Raw genomic sequence first — 18,918 nt, 5'->3', positions numbered from 1 at the left:
TTGGAATTCCTGGATATTAAAATCATTAGGACAGCTGAAGGGGAATTTTCTACTACCATCTTCCGTAAACCGACCGACCGTAATACCCTACTTCACTATCAAAGCTTTCATCATCATGGCTTAAAGAGAGAGGTACCGGTCAGTCAGTTATTACGCTTATGGCGGCTGTGTTCGTCTACTATGGAATTTAAGAAACAAGCTAGCATTATGATTGACAGGTTTAGAGCCCGGGGTTACCCCATGGGGATCCTCAAGAAAGCTTATACGAGGACCCTACATGCTCACCGTAAGTGGTTGTTTTGCCCAAGCCAAGATCTCTTCAAAAAGCCTTGGCATGTGTCATTCCATTTTCACAGAAGGCATCTGCCATCTGTGCCATTATACACAGATATTGGCACGTGCTTTCGGTCCACCCTGAGTTCAGGGAATGCCCGAAGGTGGCATATAGACGTCAAGCAAATGTGGGCGAATTATTGAAGAGATCCACTACTAGGAATAGTGAGGGCGGCAGACACTCCCCTTGTGGGATGTGTGTGTACTGCCAATATTCTTTGGAAAATGGCACCATTCCTATCCCTTATACTGATAAGGTATTCAACTTACAGCAAAAGACCTGTTGCACTAGTGCACAGGTAGTATATTGAATAATATGCCCTTGTGGTCTTTACTACATAGGGCACACTAAAAGACAGTTGAAAAATAGGTTAGCAGAGCATGTTAGTAATTTACGGCTCAATATGATGGTTAATCCGCTTGTTGCTCATTGGAATGCATTTAACCATACTATAGATCAACTTCGATGTGTGGTTTTGACACAGATTCCTTTAAGTAGCAGTAGGGGGGGGGGCAATATTAGTTCCCGTTTATTATCTATTGAACAACGGTATATATATACATGGGGGACGGTAGCTCCTGCTGGCCTTAATCTGGAGGTAGAGTGGGTTTGAGGCAGTGTTTCTTTAAAAAGTTTGGGTGGAGTAGGTAACATAGCTATTTAAAGATGTCATCCTTGGCTTCTCCAGTCAGTTTCAGCATAGCGGTCGTTGGCCCATGCTTTGGAGTGTCCCAGCCCGGCGTGCAGCTGGTTAAAACTTGAGAAAGTAAGTGTGAGATTGGGTTTATATTGTGATTTATTAAAATGCAAGGATTTAGCAATAGGGGGGTGTTAATGGGTTTGTGTTGTTTTAGATGAGGAAAATGAGGTGGTGGTTCCTCCTGATGAAGTGAACGAAATGCGGTCCAGCATTGGGGAACCGGCATGCGTATGAGGAACAACTTACGATGAACAGTGGAACAGTGGAATTGTTGCCTCTCACCGTGTACCTGTATAAGGGATTTAAAGGCATTACATTTGCAGAGGTGGATTATACAAGTGATTATAATCAAGTGGATTGAAGGTGAAATCAGTACAACTTAGTTTGAATACAGCGCCCGAGTGGAACGCCGGGACAAGAGACTAAATTAGATCTTGGAAAGTATAACAGCAATACAAAGGATTATAACATTGAAGCAATTGCGAATGATAATGGTTTATGTATATTTAAATGAGTTTGTATTGATGGATACTTTAGTCAGGTACTGAAAGTGATTGGTGTATGAATGGGTGTATTGTGGATTTTAGTTAGGATAAGTGCTGATTGTTAATAGCACATTTCTTCAATAAAGATATTTTGTAAACTTTAAATATACTGGAGTTCAGGTGTATATTAATGAATGTAGGGTGACTTTAGTGGGTTCAGCTTGTCCCTATTTAGTAGTATTTATATTCTTCACCATATCCAATCAGAAAACTGGGCAGACTACAATTTAAAAACATGAGAAATAATAAAAAAATAAATCAACAAAATCATAATATGAACACATTGCCCTACAAAACTGTGTGGTGTACAATAAAAGCATAGAACAAAAAATAGCAGATAGTTACAATAAAAGAGTCCTAAATTAAATATAACATAAATCCTAACACAATCAAAAATAATCTTAAACTAAGCACAAAATAATTTTCTCTAACTTTAATAAAACATATAATATAATTAAAATAAAGACAACTGTAACATTCCTATATCTGTCACAAATTCCCAGCTTGGCTCATGCCAGTAGGATTAACTACCGTCTCCTAATAACCCCTTAAAAATATTTTTATCAGCTTCCTAAATCTCTGTTTTAAGTTGTTATTTCTAGCCTGGGCTCCTTTAGATGGAATCTCCAAATAGAGATCAAATTGGCATTTGAAGGGTCTAATAGGATAATGCTGGGCTACATACTGAGCAAGGTATTTCAGGCCAAGCCTTTGCAAAATCTTAAAAACAAAAGTTAAGTGTTTAAAAATAATCCTGAGATCCATAGGTATCTAATATTTGGAGATCAGAATGGGGTGGGTGGGGGGAGGAAGTGACATCACAGACCCGAATGGCAGCTTGAAAATGGAGCTCCCAAGCTACTGCCAAGAATTAGCTTAATTGACAGCTTTCCTCCATGGTATATCACGCAGGACACACTCTCGATTGGAGGGCCCTGAGCGCTGCATAGGTTGTGACTGCATTGCAAGCAAAAACACTTGATTTATAAGAGTACACATTTCAGCAGAAGGTGATGTCTCCAGCTACCACACCGAGGAACATGGCGACCGAGATGAGAAAAGTCAACAGCTCTCGCCGGAGTTGGCGGTGCCCAGTGTGAACGGGGAGGTGCCATTACCACAGCATGAAACTTCGACCACTCTATGCAGTTGGCTCCAAGAAATCAGGTCAGATTTAAAGGCAATGCGCCAAGATTTGGCAACGCTGGGGGCAGACCTCCGAGGAGAAATAGCGGAGCTGGGTAATCACGTGGCTGAAATGGAAGTGGGCCTGGAAGAACACGCAGTCTCTAACCATGCTTGAACAGCAGCTACAGGACCAAAAAAATGAAACCAGGGACCTACTAGATAAGGTGGAAGATTTAGAAAACCGGAGTCGTCGCTCCAACATTTGGGTTCGTGGGCTGCCGGAGTTATCTGAATATTCGGACTGCGAAGAAGTTGTGCAGCGCCTGGTGGCCCACTTGCTCTCTGACCCTGATAATCCCTGTGCACCTGCATCCATTCGGATTGAACGTGCTCACCGAGCCTTGGGGACGAGAAAACCAAATGTACCTAAAGATATTGTGGTGTGCTTTGCTGAATTTAAATTGAAGGAAGCTGTGATGCACAAAGCAAGGGTGGCTAACCCTATACTGTGGGACAGTTACCCCATAGAGATCTACCATGACCTTTCAGCTACCACCCTCAAACGGTGGAGGGAGCTACACCCATTAACCTACCGATTGAGAGAGGAGGGGATTCAGTATAAATGGCAGCATCCTTTTGCTCTAGTGTTCTACAAAGTGGGCAAACAACGTAGAGTGGCCTCGCTGGAAGGAGCACAAGAATTTTATATACTGGTGATCGAGTTGACCCACCAGGGAAGCATCAGCAACCTGGTAGTAAGAAGCAAGGCAGGCCGAAATGGCATCGGGTATCTCAAGGGAAGGGCCGCCTTAGGAGACAGATCTCTGGAAGACAAGTTACAATGCCATCAGGCCCAAGTTGAGACTAACAGCTCTAGAAACTGTGCTCTACTACATAGAATAACCGAATGCTGACAAGCGTCAAATCTTGGTGAATGTGGAGGTTCAACTATATTTGATTGGTAGATGGATCGGGGACTCACTTCCTTCTCTAGTAGACATGTCACGACTTGGTAAACTGACATGTTACGGTTGGTATTGGGAGGGGGCTAGGGGTTGGGCATTGGAGGGGTTGGGGGAAATTACATGGCATCTGGTGGTGGCTGACTAGGCTTGCTGAATGATAGGGGGCTTGTGAATATGTTCAAGTGTGTTACTTTGAATGTCCTTGGTCTTTACTTGCCTATGAAACGCAAATTAATGTTTAAAGAAATGTTGCGCCTGAAGGCAGATGTGATATTCATTCAGGAGACCCATTTGAAACAACAGCATGAAAAATTAGTTAATCATAAGCGGTTTCCCACTGTTGTATTTGCCTCCAACACAACTAATCAAAAAACAAAAGGGGTTCTTACAGCTTTTTCAGCTGCTCTCCTATGGCACATACATAATACTGTATCTGATAAAGAAGGCAGATATCTCATAGTTACAGCATCCTTATATAACATTCAATATACCATGTTGTCAATTTATACACCTAATGAAGGGCAAGGCTCCTTTATAGCAGATGTGGAGAGGGTGTTATAACGCCATGCACAGGGACAATTAGTAACAGGGGGTGACCTCAATCTTACAATAGACCTGCCACTAGACAATTCAATGATGCAGGTATATTATGCTAAGTGGGATAGAACCATATTTAAAAGCTTTTTGGCGCGCTGGGGTTGGTTGACCTTTGGCGTGGAAATCATGGTCAACAGAGGGATTACACATATTTCTTCCCAAAGTATAATACATACTCCAGGATAGACCTCTGGCTGGGAGACAGGGCTACAGCACGTAATCTGCACGCTGTAACTATTGAACCCCGCACATGGTCTGATCACTCCCCGGTGGTACTGACTCTGGGAACAATAAGTATACCTAAGGGCCCCAGATACTGGTGGCTTAATGAGTCACTATTACAAGACCCGCAGAACATTTCTACCGTGGAAAAATACATTGTTGAATATTTAGAATTCAATGACATAGGAGAGATACAACCACCTATTTTATGGGAAGGCTTAAAAGCAGTCCTTCGCGGACACCTGATAGCATTACAAGCCCATCTTACCAAAACTCGGGCAGTTCAAGAACAAGATCTTAGAGGTAATATAGCACAGTTGGAGAAGCTGCACAAAGCAGATCCCTCTGATCTCAGGGAGTGGAAACATTGCATCAGCTCAGATTAAAGCTTAATGAGTTTCAAATGGCTGAGATTTCCACTCAATTGCAACGGGTACAGCAGAGCACTTTGAATTTGGTGACAAAGCTAGTAGGTTATTAGCTTGTAAATTAAAGAAACAAGCCCAATGCAACCATATCTTTACCACTAAAAACACCTCGGGATACAGTATAGCCAATCGGAGCAAATTCAGGAGGCTTTCTATAAGTACTATACAGAGCTCTATTCACGTGAAGTAACTCCTCTCCATCTGTCCATAGAAGCTTACCTCCAGGAGGTCAGTCTTTCACAGCTAACGAATGGAGAGATGGCATTGCTATCTGCACCCATAACAATAGATGATATTGAATGGGCGATTTCAGACCTTCCCCACAATAAGACCCCTGGCCCAGATGGCTTTCCTACTAGGTTTTATAAACTGTTTGTTAAGAGATTGGCTCCCATATTGCTGAGAGTATTTGCCTTCTTTGATACTGTACAGGAACTGCCCCACTCCTGGAGACTGGCAGTGGTTATCTTGCCTGTTGAAGCCGGGGAAAGATCCCCAGCAGTGTGGCTCCTATAGACCAATTTCCCTCTTAATACAGACTATAAATCTTTACAAAGATCCTAGCACGTAGACTTCAGATGGTACTGCCTAGGTTGATACACAAGGACCAGGGTTTATTACGGGTCACCCAGACTCATGATAGCATTAGATGCTTGCTACACATAATTCATCAAGCAAGAGATGATAGGACACCAGCGCTGTTACTCTCAATTGATGCTGAAAAAGCATTCGGCTGGGTGAACTGGTTATTCTTGTTCGCAGTCCTGAAGCATGTGGGGATAGGGGGGGCGGTACATGGTGTGGCTTAAATTTCTGTATGCAAGCCCGTTAGCAACTTTAAAAATAAATGGTACATACACTAAGCCCTTGGAGCTCCATAGGGGAACCAGACAGGGCTGTGCAGTTTCTTCACTACTATTTACTTTGTCTATCGAACCGCTTGTTAGCTTGATTAGCGGGAACCCTGGGATTAGGGGCCTGGTCAGCGGATGAAGGGAACATAAAATAGATGATGTGCTCCTGACCTTGTCCCGCCCGGAGTCCTCTGTACAACAGGCCATGGAAACTATTATACAATATGGGCAATTATCAGGGTTTAAGATCAACATTACCAAATCGGAAATCCTTAATATCACAGTTCCCTCACAGGAAATTCCTCAGTTAAAAGCTGCCTTCCCATGTGTCTGGCCACTAAATCTATTAAGTACTTGTGGATAAACATAACACCCACTGTGGAGGGCTTATTCTCAGCTAACTACCCTAAGAAGACAGCAGAACTTTTTGCGGAGCTTGATAGGTGGGAGGGATTGACAATATCGTGGACAGGGCGTATTCATGCAATCAAAATGATGTTGCTCCCTAAATTATTATATCTATTTCTGGCTCTCCCAATTCCAATTCCTCAGTTTTTTTTCTCAACTTAACCGCAAAATGTTTGCCTACATCTGGCAGAAGCGCCTACCTTGGGTGTGTCGGGCCATGATGTACCAGACACATGATAGGGGTGGGGGCATGGGAGTTCCTAATTTTATCTGTACTATCAAGTGGCCTACTGGGACCGAGCCAAGGCTGGGGACCCGATCCTTGGAGATGTTATATGGCTACTGGGGAGTGATTTATTGGCTATAATGCAGAGAGTCCCATTGGGGTGAGCCACTTGCTAGCTGGTACCATATATGGAAACAATTCTTCCAGATCGGAAATACTACCTGCAGACAGCTATCCGGTGGGCCCTGGGTTTTCCTTTGGGCTCCTCAGAACCGGTATATGAACGGTGGGCCCGGGTGGGCCTGTATACTCTGGGACAGGTGTAGGCTAATAGGAGGATACTTAACTTTGAAGAACTCCAAGAGGAATATGGGTTAGTTGAAAGTGACCTCTTTTACTATAACTGCCTAAGAAACTATATCCACAGACGAGCACGGAGGGACTGGGCCTAACTGAAACAGCATTAGAGAAGGCCCTACGGTATGGGGGGGAGGGGGGTAAAGGAAGTGTATCTTGTTATATCTAGCTCTACTATTCTACACTAACCCCCAATTATATTATAATGAAAGATGGGAGGTAGCACTACAGAACACCCACCCGAGTGAAACTTGGTCGAGGGGGTATAGATTCTTGTTCAAACCATCTTTAGCTCAGACTATGGTAGAAAATGGTTTTAAGATGTTGTACTGGTGGTATTACACCCCTGATAGATTACAGCAAATATATCACGACCAAGCCTCAAAAAGGTGCCCGAACTCACCAGATGACCACCGGAGTGAATCGGGGATCACCTCTCCTTACTCCCCCAGTGGTCACTAACCCCCTCCCACCATAAAAAACAAGTTTAAAAATACTTTTTTGCCAGCCTCTATGCCAGCCTCAAATGCCATACTCAGGTCCATCGCAGAAGTATACAGGTCCCTGGAGCAGTTGTAGTGGGTGCAGTGTACTTCAGGCAGGTGGACCTGGGGGGGGGGGGTTGGGGGGCTCAGCACCCAAGGAAAGGGAGCTATGCACCTGGGAGCAATTTCTGAAGTCCACTACAGTACCCCCTACGGTGCCCGGCTGGTGTCCTGGCATGTGAGGGGGTCCAGTGTACTACAAATGCTGGCTCCTCCCATGACCAAAGGCTTGGATTTAGACGTTTTTGAGATGGACGTCTTTGGTTTCCATTATCGCCGAAAACGAGGACGACCATCTGAAAGATGACCTAAGGACGACCATCTCTAAGGTCGACCAAATGTCAAGATTTTGGCGTCCCCGACCGTATAATCAAAACGAAAGATGGATGTCCATCTTGTTTCAATAATACATGTTGCTCCGCCCCTTCGCGGCACCATCCTTAGAGATGGGCGCCCTTAGAGATGGTCATCCCCATTCGAAAATGCCCCTCTAAGTGTATTAGCTTCGGTATGAGTAACAGTTTTTTCAGCTCTGTTTGTATGGCATTACAGAATTTTAATAAAAAAAAAACTTTTCAATTAAAAAAAAAAAAGAAATGGGGTGGGTAGGGGAAGGGTAGGGCATGCTAGTAAATATAGCTGTACTTCATAAGGAAAAAAAAAATCATGGTTTACTGGTGTACATGGTCTTATGATGTTATCTTTTTTGCTAATTTGATGTTTTTTGCCTACTCTCCACAGCAAATAAGGTTACCAGATATACAGGTAATGACAGCAGTGAAGTGAAAGCCTTGCAGCTGGAGATTCCAGTGCTATCTGAAGCGCAGCTTTTCCACAAATTTTCATACAAACTAGAGGTTGTGATCACATTTCCTTCAATGAAGAGTCTTTCCAGTGGTTGTTTGACAACATGGCTCCAATGATAACACCCAGCTACACTAAGGAGAAATCCAGTTATTTCCACACATGGTTATAAATACTGGTGGTATTCCTGAAATAGTAGCGTTAAATAAAAAAAAAAAATAATATATTATCCTTCAAAGAAAACTTTCTCTGGTAGGGGTTCAGTGCTAACTGAAGCTGTTGGACCTTTGCTCTTTGCTTAGAGTCCAGAAAGCGATAAGGTTTGAGTGCATGTCAGTTATTGGGGGAGGTTTGTAGAACATTTCACAACATCAACATTAAAAAAGTAACATACTGTGTTGCTCTGGTTAGTTTGAGTAACATAGCTACAGTTAATGAATTGACATGTCATAAATTCTCTTCAAACCTATAGTTATCCTAATGTACAGTACTATTAAAGGTAGTCAATATTTCCATTATAATCTTGTGTCCTCTCTATTTTGTCTGCCACTACTGTTATCATATACAGGATATATTTATATAGGCTAGCTGAAGTTACTGCTGTTTGTGACAAGTCACATTTAAAATCTAAGGGGCAATAAATTTCTCTGCTTCCTGAAAATTTCCTTTCATATATCCTTTATGAAACTCATTAATATAATATTAGATCATTGTTTGTTTTTTTAATTGTAGTTATCTGTTTATAGCCTACTTGCATATGTGCATTTTTTTTAATGTACAGTACTTTGCATCCTATCACAATCTTTTTTTTTTTCAATAGTGGCTGTTAATTTTATACAGTAAGATTTTGTGTCACAGCCATAGGAGCCAACTTCAAAATGATTGAATATGTAGTGGATTTTTCCCAAGTCCAATTTAATAATGGTCTATGGACTTTTCCTATAGGAAGCCGTCCAAACCTTTTATAAACTCTGCTAAGCTAACTGCCTTTACCACATTTTCTGTCAATGAATTCCAGAATTGAATTACACGTTGAGTGAAGAAAAACTTTCTCAGATTCGTTTTAAATTTACTACTTTGTAGCTTCATCGCATGCCCCCTAGTCCTAGTATTTTTGGAAAGCGTAAACAGATGTTTCACGTCAACCCTTTCCACTCCACTCATTATTTTATAGACCTCTATCATATCTCCCCTCAGACATCTTTTCTCCAAGCTGAAGAGCCCTAGCCGCTTTAGCCTTTCTTCATAGGGAAGTTGTCCCATCCCCTTTATCATTTTCGTCGCCCTTCTCTGCACCTTTTCTAATTCCATTATATCTTTTTTGAGATGCGGTGACCAGAATTGATCACAATATTTGAGGTGCGGTCGCACCATGGACCAATACAAAGGCATTATAAAGTCCACATTTTTGTTTTCCATTCCTTTCCTAATAATAACTAACACTCTATTTGTTTTCTTAGCTGCCGCAGCACACTGAGCAGAAGGTTTCAACGTATCATCAACTACGACACCTAGATCCCTTTCTTGGTCGGTGGCTCCTAACATGGAACCTTGCAATTATGTAGCTGTAATTTCCCCTGAAAGCCCCCTTTTGCTAATCACACTGATGGCTCCTGAAATCTGATTCTCCCCTAACTCAGACCCCTGATGGCCCTTCAACTCCAAATCCCTCCCCACAATCCTTTCCCACTCTTCCTCCTTCTCTTTCTCACCTCAGTATAGGCTTTTGGCATACCTGGCAAATCCCGGGTAGGGCCAGGAGTGATCACCAATCACTCCTGTTTCTTCTGCACTGAGTTCAAATGGCACTAGTGACCCCTAGCTCTTATATGGCAGCTTAACTCCTAGCAGCTCGTACTATGAGACTACCGCTAGGCTTTCTGGTGTTAATAGCCAAGGGGCATGCCTCTTAGTGAACCCCTTAAGGGCTCTCATAAATGTTCTCCTTTATTATCCATCTATGCTCATGAATCTGTTGTTCCTATCCTTTTGTGCTAATACAGGTATAGGCTAAGGCCCTCCTACGTTGTAAAATAGATTATAACATGGGTTACCACTCTCATGGTGCACGTTAATTGCTACCCCTTCTTTCCTAGAAAGATAAAAGCATATTTTATTTACCTTTCTTCTAAACAGCATTTGGGGGTCTGGAGATAGAAGGCCATTCAATTCAGAAAATAATGGGACATTGGGGATTCAGTCTACCAGTGAAAAAATACATAGAAGACACACAGGTAAAATAAATCGTGTCAGAAATTTCCCGATTAATTTTTTATGTGCGTTCACTACTCGTGCCGGAAATTTTCCAGCACGCGGCGCTATAAGGTGTTTATCCCTAAAACAATCATGGGCTTCCTAGATGTTTGCAGATAATGTTTTTAATTTTGTTGGGCAAATGTGAAAACCATAGTGTACAAACAATCTCTGGTGTTGGCTTATCACTGTTGGATCATAAACAAATGCATCGAAGGCACAAGAATTGACAATACAGAAGGTTTCTTTTCAAAATTTTCAGATGAAAGCTGCTGTAGTATAGAAAAGTATTTCTATCTGTTGGTTTTCTTTAGATAATAGTGGTGAAACTTTGTCTCTTTGATGATCAAATGCATTGTAAATTGATGGCTGGGATCATTGGGTATTTAACCAGCAATGAATTCTCTAAAAGGACTACATCCCCTCTCCAGAGTAAAAATGATCATCATGTAACGTTTATAAAATCTAATTTTATCATTGAAAGGGTGATCTCTTAGAAAGTACTCTCAAAGAGTGCAATATTTAAGGGGTCCTTTTACTAAGGCGCGCTGAACAATGGCCTGCGGTAGTGTAGATGCGTGTTTTGGGCGCGCGCAGATTCATTTTTCAGTGCATCTGCAAAAATGCTGTAAAATTTTTTTTGCCTAAAATGGACATGCGGCAAAATGAAAATTGCCTTGCATCCATTTTGGGTCTGAGACCTTACTGCCAGCCATTGACCTAGTGGTAAAGTCTCACGTGGTAACTGGGCAGTAATGACCTACGTGTGTCAAATGCTACTTGGTGTGCGTAGTTGACACGTGCAGAAAATTAAAAAATATTTTCAGACGCGCGTAATGGGCACCCGCCAAATATTGAAATTACTACAAGAGTTGGGCGATAACTCAGAATTGGCATGCATTGGCGCGCGTGAGGCGCTTATGCGGTTTATTAAAAGGGCCCCTAAATTAGCTATATCAGGAGCCATGGGGATCACCCATGGCAGTGCCTTTTAACTGATGAAAAAACCTATGTTAAAAAGAAAAAAAAATTGTTAAGGCAATAGTGGCTAACATGAGGATGAAGTGATCGGGAATTCGACAGGTAGAAGTCCTGCTTCTCAAAATAGTTTCTACAATCGCAAGTGCTTCCACTTGAGCAATATTGGTGAGTCAATATTTAAGATGTGCATATTCATTAGATTTCTACATTCTTTACCTATCCTCAGCCTTAGATTACAAACTTTGGGGTCCTTTTAATAAGCTGCGGTAAAAAGTGACCTGCGGTAATGTGGGAATGTGAAAATTACTGGGCTCCAAGGTCACTTTTACCGCAGCAGGTATTTTCATTATTTTAAATGGAAATCGTAGTGCCAGTACCTGCATAATAAAAATATTAGTACCATCCTATATAATAAAACGCACCTCCAATATTCTGAAGCTGACTGCATGGCTGAGGCATTCCTGCTCTCTGTATCCATCTCCTGAATTGACATCATATACTTCCGGTTTGTCACAAGCAGAAGTGACCAACCATATGAGGTATCTTGGCTTCAGAATGTTGGAGGTGCATTCTATTAAATAGGATTGGTCAGTTCCTTGAAGCACAGCCAGAGCTCAGCGTCCTGCACAGTAACGCTCAGACACCAGAGAGAGAGGGGGGGCCTGACACCAGAGGGGGGAGAAGGTATCTTTGTCACACACACACTCTCTCTCTCACACACTCTCTCTCTCTCTCTCTCTCTCTCTCTCACAGTCAATGTCTTTCTCTCACTTCACACACTGTCTCTCACACATTCTATGTCTCACACTGTATCACATTCACTCTCTATGTGTCACACAGTCACTCACACACTCTCTTGGTCTCATACACTCAGTCTCACAGAGAGTCACACACTGTATCTGTGTGAAACACACTCTCTCTCTCTCACACTGTCTCACATACGCACTTGCACACACTCTCATTCTTACACACAAACACTCTCTCTCTCACAGACACACTCGCACCCAGACTCACTCACTCTCTCTCACACACACACACACATTCACTCTCTCTCTCACACACAGTCACTCTCACATACACTCTCTCAAACAAACACACTTCGAGGAAAACCTTGCTAGCACCCGTTTCATTCGTGTCAGAAACGGGCCTTTTTTACTAGTGTACTAATAAAAATATTGATGATTGGCAATTTAATGCCTGTTCCTTTACTGCCTCCTATTTAGAAGGTGGTAAGGGTTCACACGCTCTCCTGGCGGTAATCGGACAGGGTACGCCGATGGCTGATTACCACTGAGCACACCTACTCCCCACACCCCATGTTAGAAAATAGAAAAATATTTTCTGGCATGGGGAATGCTCTGCGCCAAACACAGAATTACCATAGGGCACCGTGGTGTGCCAGTGCCATGAGGGAGTGCTGTTTTGCCATGCACTTCCTACACTACATTTATTCAACCTTCTTTCAGATAAGTACTTTGTTGATAAGTGGTCATTGAAGAGTACTGAAATTTTTAAACTAATACTTTGAACTTAAGTTTGGAACTATGAATATATGTTTGTACTTTGAACTTGGAATTTTGTGAGGTCGCTTTGGACATTTATTACCACTTGTCACTGTTATTTAGAAAGGTAAAGTGGAGTCTTTTTAGACTTGTGATGTGAAAGTGGGATATACCAATTTGAGGGGGAGCCCTGCTGTTTATTACTATATCACTGAGGTCTTTTTCTCCACTGATAAGCACACATGGGTTTTTTTTGTGTGTGTGATAGTCATGGTGTATGGGAAAAGATTTTTTATTTTTAATGGTTTAGTTTCCCCACTCTTTCTTATTACATCAGTACATAAGTATCGACATACTGGGACAGACCGAAGGTCCATCAAGCCCAGCATCTTGTTTCTAACAGTGGCCAATCCAGGTCACAAGTACCTGGCAAGATCCCCCAAAAAGTACAATACATTTTATGCTGCTTATCCTAAACATAAGCAGTGGATTTTCCCCAAGTCCATTTTAATATTGATCTATGGACTTTTCCTTTAGGAAGCCATTCAAACCTTTTTAAACCCCACTAAGTTAACTGTTTTTACTACATTCTCTGGCAACGAGTTTCTAGAGTTTAATTACATGTTGAATAAAGAAACATTTCTCCGATTCGTTTTAAATTTACTACTTTGTATCTTCATGGCACGCCCCCTAGTCCTAGTATTTTTGTAAAGAGTAAAAAAGTGATTCATGGTTACCCGTTCCACTCCATTCATTATTTTATAGACTTCTATCATATCTCCTGTCAGCCATCTTTTCTCCAAGCTGAAGAGCCCTAGCCGCTTCAGCCTTTCCTCATAGGGAAATCTTCCCATCCCTTTTACCATTTTTGTCGTCCTTCTCCGTACTTTTTCTAATTCCACTATATCTTTTTTGAGATGCGGTGACCAGACACAATATTTGAGGTGTGGTCGATGTCTGGCTTAAATGCTTGTGCCTAACTGCAGGCAGTTAGGCATATAAATGCTAGTATTATATAACCTGTGCGTGTAACTGCCTGACACACCCTTGACCCACCCATGCCTCTCCCAGGTCTACACCCCACTTGAAGTGGTGTGTTCTGGAATTTATTTAGTTTATTAGTTTATTTATTTTTAGCACATGTATTTTTTTTATATTTTAATGTATTAATTTTAGTATTTATTGTTTATTTTTATATGTTTTATCGGATTTGCTTGATTATATTATTTATTTATTTTGTTTTCTAATGCACTTTAGATATTTTGTTGTTTTAGTTCATTAGGACTCCTGATGTAGGCGTTATTGCCAAAACATGGCTCATGTCATGTCATATATGCACACTGAGGAAAGATTGATTATTGATTGTATGATCCATTTACAATAAATTGAATTCTTTGGATTCCACGTTTTTTGGCTCTCACTTGTTTCTTCTTTATCTTGTTTGATGATTGTTTCTAATGCCTTTTATTTAATTTTTTTTTTTTTTTTTTGCTTCCTGCTGTTTCCTTTTCCATAGAGCAAAAACCCATGAAACAGGGGAATGACTGAACAGAACAAATCAGGTGATCCAATATCACAATGTCCTTTATTGTCAATCCTAATCAAGTGAGTTGTGTTTCATCTCTATTGCCTGCATCAGGAGTCCATAACAACTGTGTTTTGCAACTTATTAATATACCTTGAGACATTGTTCCCTTATTGTTCTGTTTTGTTTGCAGAAGGATAAGTCCATATTAGTAAGTTGTAAAATACAGTTTTTATGGACTTCTGATGCAGGCGATGTCAAGTCCATATCAACTCACATGCTAGAATTGACAATAAAGGACATTACTACTACTACTACTACTACTATTTAGCATTTCTATAGCGCTACAAGGCATACGCAGCGCTGCACAAACATAGAAGAAAGACAGTTCCTGCTCAAAGAGCTTACAATCTAATAGACAAAAAATAAATAAAGTAAGCAAATCAAATCAATTAATGTGAACGGGAAGGAAGAGAGGAGGGTAGGTGGAGGTGAGTGGTTACAAGTGGTTACTAGTCAAAAGCAATGTTAAAGAGGTGGGCTTTCAGTCTAGATTTAAAGGTGGCCAAGGATGGGGCAAGACGTAGGGGCTTAGGCGACCCTTAGGGGGAGGAATGTTGGCTTCGGCCTAACCCCTGGTAAGCCTTTCCTCAGCTGAGAGGTGCCCAGCTCTACCACCGGCTGCCTTTCAGGTGCTGTGGAGGACTTGCAGCTCATCTGCATATCCTTACAGCCTTCTCCGGGGTGACACCCAGGTCCACTCCGATCCACTCAGGGCCTCCGCTCTAGGTGCCCAGCGCTCCCACCAGGTGCTGTGGAGGACTTGCAGCCCTTCTGCATTTCCTCACAGCTGTATCCGGGGTGACTCCAGTTCCACCCCGATCTTCCCAGGGCCTTTGCTCCAAGTGCACAGAGTTTCCAGGTGCTTTTTGGCTAGGATCAGGCGACCCTCAGGGGGAGGAATGCTGGCTTCGGCCTAACCCCTGGTAAACCTTTCCTCAGCTGAGAGGTGCCCAGCTCTACCACCGGCTGCCTTTCAGGTGCTGTGGAGGACTTGCAGCTCATCTGCATATCCTTACAGCCTTCTCCGGGGTGACACCCAGGTCCACTCCGATCCACTCAGGGCCTCCGCTCTAGGTGATATTTGATCACCTGCTTTGTTCTGTTTGGTCATTCCCGCTGTCTTTTTGTTTTTTTGCTGTTGTGTTTTGTGGGACTTTTTGGTTTTCTTCTTTTTGCCCTTTTCTGAAGAGACCATAGTGACCAAGTTCCAGTTCTTTTAAATGTTACTTAAATCAAAATTGGGTGCAGCAATTAGATAGAATTTTATCTCCCCTTGGATATAATAACTCCAAGATTTATCACCTATAGATGACAACTTTTGTGTAGCGCTGGTTTACTACCTTCAAGTGATACTTGAACATACAGTAGATCAATGCAGGGCAGTGGTGTAGCTATGTGGGGCCACGGTGGCCTGGGCCCCTGATTTTGCTGGCAGGGTTCCCCAACCCCTGCCAGCTGAAGTTTTGTCCAGTGCTGGACATGAGGGGAAGACAGAGCAAAGCAGGCAACGCTGCAGCACCAGACAGCGGTGCTGGACAAGGCTTCAGCTTGCGGGGGTTGGGGACCCTTGCCAGCCAAGGTATTTGCTGCGGCAGTGGGTGGGGAGTGGTGGGGCAGTGAGGTAGTGATGGGCGGCAGACCAAAATGTGTCTCCCCACCTTGGGCTTTGGCTCCCTCCCACCGCAAGGTCTGGCTACGCCCCTGATGCAAGGAGGAAAAAAGGTGCAATGCACAATGTTCAGTGTTAGAATGATGCAAAATCACCAGCTGCTTTTAACCACTGAGCAGAGGCATTCCTGGGGGAGGGGATGTGGCAGAGATAGATCTGAACACATATTTTTAGCCTTTTCCCAAACTTAGGGGTCCTTTTACTAATCTGTGGTAAAAAGCGCTCTGTGGTAGTATGGGTGAGTTTTTGGTGCGCACTGGGCCATGTTTTACCATGGCTGGTAAAAAAAAAGGCTTTTTAAAAATGGGAGCAGTAAATGGGCATGTGCTAAAATTAAAAGTAGTTGTGGCTATTTACTGACTGAGCCCTTACTGCCACCCATTGACTTAGTGCTGATTAGTGCCGGGAACACCCCTCCTGGTAGAAAATAGAAAAATATTTTCTACCATGGGAAACAGCACACGCAAACTTCGAAATTACCGCCAGGTGGGTGCGCTAACCAGGCGGTAGTGTCGATTTGGTGCATGCTACAGGCGTGGTAGCCCTACTGCAGCTTTGTAAAAGTCCCCTTTGCACTTTGTTCTAAAAGAGAAAAGTACCCACTGAAAAAGCAGTGCATGTTTCTGAAGGTATGTTTTTCCCATGCAATTTTCAAAGGAAAAGTACAATATGCATGTGCGACCGCACCTCGAATATTGTGTCCAATTCTGGTCGCCGCATCTCAAAAAAGATATAAAGGAATTGGAGAAGGTGCAGAGAAGGGCGACGAAAACGATAAAAGGGATGGGACAACTACCCTATGAGGAGAGGTTAAGATGGCTAGGACTCTTTAGCCTGGAGAAAAGGCGGCTAAGGGGCGATATGATAGAAGTCTACAAGATAATGAGCGGAGTAGATTGGACAGATGTGAAGCGTTTGTTTACACTTTCAAACAATAATAGAACCAGGGGACACAAGATGAAGCTAGAATATGGTAGATTTAAAACAAATAGGAGAAAGTTTTTCTTTACTCAGCGTGTAGTTAGACTCTGGAACTCGTTGCCGGAGAATGTAGTGACAGTAGCTGGCCTTACGGAGTTTAAGGTGGGTTTGGACAGATTCCTGAAGGGGTTCTTGAAGGCTGGATTGGCCGCTGTTGGAGACGGGATGCTGGGCTTGATGGACCCTTAGTCTTTTCCCAGTATGGCGGTGCTTATGTGCTTATGAACTGGTGCAAAGTCCATGGGTAAAATCAGCTGCGGACTTTGCAGCCATCTACATTAGTTTGGAAATTGTCGCCTTATGGCCTAATCTGATTCAGTTGGTTCAGATCCTAAGCAATCTTAAGTCTGCTAAAGGAATACTTAATCTTATATATTTGCTTTATGATTAGCATCATTTGTTTTTCCAGCCTTTGTGAAGTATCAACATGGATATCCATTTCCAGCTATTCATTTCTGAGTTGATATTCAGCTAGCGGCAGTGAGCATTTTTCTAAACACTAACCATTGCCGGCTAAGTTAGACCCGTATGTTCAATGCCAGACCATGTCTGGGCATTGATATTGACTATCCAGATCAGAGATGATATCTGGAAGTTATGTGGGTACAGCCAATATTTAGTGCAAAATTAAGTGATCCTACTTGCCTGGTTAGCTATGCGGGTGCTGGCACCAAGGGCGAACTGACCATTGAGGCAATAGGGTAGCAACTGAGGGCCCACAGCAGTAGGGAGTCAACTCCCCCCATAGCTTCTATCTATTTTAATCATTTTTTTTAGGTGGTTAGGGGTCCATGACCCTTTGTGCCCAGGGACCCACATCACTTTCAGCTCACCCCTGACAGGCACTGAATATTGCTGCTGCCTGCATAACTTCAAGGACCACCCTGACCCTGTCCCAGGACTACCCTGGCTGGGCCTAGAGATCATAGGTGATACAGTGGCACTGCCTAGTTAAGTGCTGCTGAATACAGTATCCACATCTGAGGCACTTGGTGTGATTTAACTGAGTAGGAGCTTCTCTTGCCCAGTTAAATCCTTTTCAATATCAGGCCTTTTATTTCTATTTCTTAGGTTGGCTTGATAGTTCTTTTAAATATCATATGACTGAGAACTTTCATAATTGTTTCAGAATGCTGTAAAGCCCTATCCAGTAACACTTACCTCTAAGAATAAATGTTATGAAACCTGGAGAAGTCATCATGAATATTTGGCTGTACACAACGAAACTGGTAAAGGACTCAGCTTTAGTTGTTTGTCTTTTATACCCTCTAGATCTGAATGGAGTGAAAACATTAGCAATGCATGTTTAATGAAATGATGATCCTTAATGCACTAAAACTTTGGAAGGTTGTTGCATTAGTTGACGAAACTGGCTAAGTGAATTAATATTTTACAGCATATTGATTGGTGGGTTGTTAAAACGGAGCTTGCTGTGGGTAGTTTAACTGGTTCATATCATATGACAAAGGTTTCTGGTAATGAATCATGGGTCATAGAACTTGCAGTAAAATAGTACAATAAATAATCTTAAGGTCAAACGAGATAACACAGTTTCTGCAAATTGGGAATAGTTTCTGTTTAAACATTAATTATAGTTTACTGAAGATCAAAACCATTATTAGTACGATAAACATCAGAAATAATGTTGAATTCACAGAGCTGTAATTTTGGAATCCTTTAGATGTAGTGGTCATTAAAATCAATATGCCCTATGAAATTAAGATTTGTTGGCTTGCCTGTGACTTACAAAGGCTGTTAAGAAAAGGCCAGAAGAGTGGCAGCTGTCTAATAGCTGTATTCTCTACAAGATAATCACCGTTCTCCACCCCCC

The 18,918-nt window shown here is 42.3% G+C and overlaps 1 protein-coding gene across 1 annotated transcript in view; it reads right to left on the bottom strand.

Moving 5' to 3' along the window:
- LOC115479066 (claudin-15-like) overlaps window positions 1–18,401 on the bottom strand; it is a 67,454-nt gene extending 49,053 nt beyond the window's left edge. The window contains exon 1 of the mRNA XM_030216794.1: window positions 18,249–18,401. Coding sequence (XP_030072654.1) covers window positions 18,249–18,288 — 40 coding nt within the window. The 5' untranslated portion in view covers window positions 18,289–18,401. The remainder of the gene's footprint in view (window positions 1–18,248) is intronic.
- Between the last annotated feature and the right edge of the window lie 517 nt (window positions 18,402–18,918).

Source organism: Microcaecilia unicolor, chromosome 10, assembly GCF_901765095.1.
Source record: "Microcaecilia unicolor chromosome 10, aMicUni1.1, whole genome shotgun sequence".
Taxonomy (NCBI): Eukaryota; Metazoa; Chordata; class Amphibia; order Gymnophiona; family Siphonopidae; genus Microcaecilia; species Microcaecilia unicolor.
The sequence above is the reverse complement of the archived record's forward strand: the minus strand, read 5'-3'. Positions and strand labels throughout refer to the sequence as shown.